Source organism: Erythrolamprus reginae, chromosome 7 (genome assembly GCF_031021105.1).
Source record: "Erythrolamprus reginae isolate rEryReg1 chromosome 7, rEryReg1.hap1, whole genome shotgun sequence".
Classification (NCBI taxonomy): Eukaryota; Metazoa; Chordata; class Lepidosauria; order Squamata; family Dipsadidae; genus Erythrolamprus; species Erythrolamprus reginae.
This window is the reverse complement of record NC_091956.1, coordinates 12581440-12584224: the sequence shown is the minus strand read 5'-3', so window position 1 is coordinate 12584224 and position 2785 is coordinate 12581440. Positions and strand designations below refer to the sequence as shown.

The following is a 2785-nucleotide window of genomic DNA, read 5'->3' as shown; positions in this document are numbered from 1 at the left end:
TAGCTTTTTTGGTTCGGTGACTTTTATTATTAATAAGAAAAGTTTCCTCTTTCAGTCCCAGAGCAATCAAACATTCCAGGTAGGATAGATGTCACTTTGACCTCTGATGCAAACTTTTGTCAAACGGGATCTCACAAACTTTCTTTCCTTCTTTCTTTCTTTCTTTCTTTCTTTCTTTCTTTTCCTTCCTTCTTTCTTTCTTTATTTCCTTCCTTCCTTCTTTCTCTTTCTTTCTTTCTTTCCTTCCTTCTTTTTCTTTCTTTCTTTCCTTCCTTCTTTCTCTTTCTTTCTTACTTTCTTCCTTTCCTTTCCTTTCCTTCCTTCTTTCTCTTTCTTTCTTACTTACTTTCCTTCCTTCTCTTCCTTTCTTCCTTTCTTCCTTTCTTCCTTTCTTTCTTTCCTTCCTTCCTTCCTCTTTCTTTCTTTCTTTCTTTCTTTCTTTCTTTCTTTCTTTCTTTCTTTCTGTATTTGTTCAATCCGATTCACAAGACGGCAGCAAGATCAGACCAGATGAAAGCAAGAGAAAACTGTTCCATCTCCACCAAAGAGGAAAAATAGGAAAGCTTGCACAGCTCCAATTACTCACCTGCTCCTTCCTTCTCAGGTGAAGGTTTCCAACAAGTCTCTTGCTGAAGCTACAATATATATATATCGACAACAGGTATTGGGCAAAGTCCGCTGTCATCAAGAGCTTTTGCCGGCTCACATTCCTAACTCACTCTCTCAAGGCACAACCTACTAGCAGTTTAATAATCCCTTACCTTCGGTTTTTTTTCTTTCTTTCTTTTCCACCCCCGTGAAAAGCTAGCTTGGAGGGAAGGCTAATTTTAAAAGGTCCACCTTCATCCACGCTGGACGTTGTGGACATTCAAGTTGCCAAAACATGCCTGAGCATTACAGTCATTTAGCGGTGACTTCTTTTAATTGGCTAACCTGTTTATTATACCTCTTTGGCTCCTTCGGGACCAAAACAAAGCAGGGTGTTAAAATAGAACTTGCCCTGACGAGAGAGAAAGAGAGAGAGAGAGAGAAAAGTATTGTTTCCGGAGAGGGCTTATCATTCCCGTGGATCTGCTTCCAAATAAAGGAACAGATTATCTGAACCACACATAGACATTACGCTTCATTACCTTAAAAAGCCTTTTGGAAAATAATGGGACACCGCGGCTTCGTTATTTGGCAAGGGGAGAGCCCTCTCTCAGCCACCTTGTTATAACCCATCAACTTTTTTGGAGAGGTTAAAAACAAAAGTTATTCAAATTTCCGTTTTCGCCCTATATTGTTATAGTTCTTTCTTTCCTTCCTTCCTTCCTTCCTTCCTTCCTTCCTTCCTTACTTACTTACTTACTTACTTACTTACTTACTGTTTCGATTTCTAGGCCGCCTTTCTCCAAAGACTCAGGGCAGCTTATAACATAGAAATAAATACAAAAAAACCCCAGCATGGTAGAAATCAAAATGATGGATGGGATGGATGGATAGATGTAGATAGATAGATAGATAGATAGATAGATAGATAGATAGATAGATAGAGATAGATAGATAGATAGATAGATAGATAGATAGATAGATATTTTATTTATTTATTTATTTATTTATTTATTTATTTATTTATTTATTTATTTATTTATTTATTAGATTTGTATGCCGCCCCTCTCCGTAGACTTGGAGAGGGGCGGATAGATAGATAGATAGATAGATAGATAGATAGATAGATAGATAGATAGATAGATAGATAGATAGATACCGTATTTCCCCCAAAATAAGACCCTGTCTTATATTTTTGAACCCTGAAATGCTCTTGGCCTTATTGCCATGTACTCAAAAGCTTATTATGGGGGGAAGTCTTATTTTGGGGGAAACAGGGTAGAAATGGATGGATGGACGGACAGACGGATGGACGGACAGACAGAAAGACAGACAGCTAGATAGGAGAGAGAGAGAGAGGATGGATGGGTGGATGGATGGATGGATAGATAGATAGATAGATAGATAGATAGATAGATAGATAGATAGATAGATAGATAGATAGATAGATAGAGGGATGGGACTTTTTGCCTCCGCCAGTTGGATGAAGCTCTTTTCTACGCAGCAGCTGATCGGCCGCTGCCTTCTCTCCCTCGCCCAAAGGCCCCGAGCTCTTCGCCCCAGCCCTTTCGTCACAAAAATCCACATTCAGCCATAGCCTTTTGGCCACATGGGACACTTCGCCACCATCCAATCAGAACAGTTGTTACAAAATGCTACTTTTGGAAGGAAAGAATGGGACAGTTTGCTCTTTCATACACAAACACACACGTTGAATGATAGAGATGGAAGGGACCTCGGTGGCCATCTAGTCTGACCCACCTTCTCATTCAGGAGACTTACAGAATGATAGAGAGGGAAGGGACCTCAGTGGCCATCTAGTCTGACCCACCTTCTCATTCAGGAGACTTACAGAATGATAGAGAGGGAAGGGACCTCAGTGGCCATCTAGTCTGACCCACCTTCTCATTCAGGAGACTGAATGATCAGCTGCTGCAGAAGAAAGAGCTTCGTCCAACTGGTGGAGGCAAAATGTCCTAAACCCATAGATAGATAGATAGATAGATAGATAGATAGATAGATAGATAGATAGATAGATAGATAGATAGGGAGGGAGGGAGGGAGGGAGAGAGAGAGAATGAGAGAGAGAAAGAGAGAGAGAGAGATGGATGGATGGATGGAAGGAAGGATGGCTAGAGGTGTCTTATTTGGGGAGAAACAGGCTAGTCCTCCTTTGCATTAAACCCAACATACTCAG

At 40.5% G+C, this 2785-nt stretch overlaps 1 protein-coding gene across 2 annotated transcripts in view; it reads right to left on the bottom strand.

Annotated features, from left to right (window-relative positions):
- The window catches only part of SLC34A2 (solute carrier family 34 member 2), a 53370-nt gene extending 52536 nt beyond the window's left edge, over positions 1 to 834 (bottom strand). The window contains exon 1 of one of the 2 annotated variants that reach the window (XM_070756990.1): positions 762 to 834. Coding sequence is in view for 1 of the 2 variants with exons in the window: in XM_070756989.1 (XP_070613090.1) it covers positions 587 to 685 (99 nt within the window). In the remaining variant the exon portion in view is untranslated. Of the gene's footprint in view, positions 1 to 586; positions 726 to 761 lie in introns of those variants that run through there. The other variant, XM_070756989.1, reaches the window with a different exon arrangement.
- Positions 835 to 2785: the final 1951 nt, after the last annotated feature.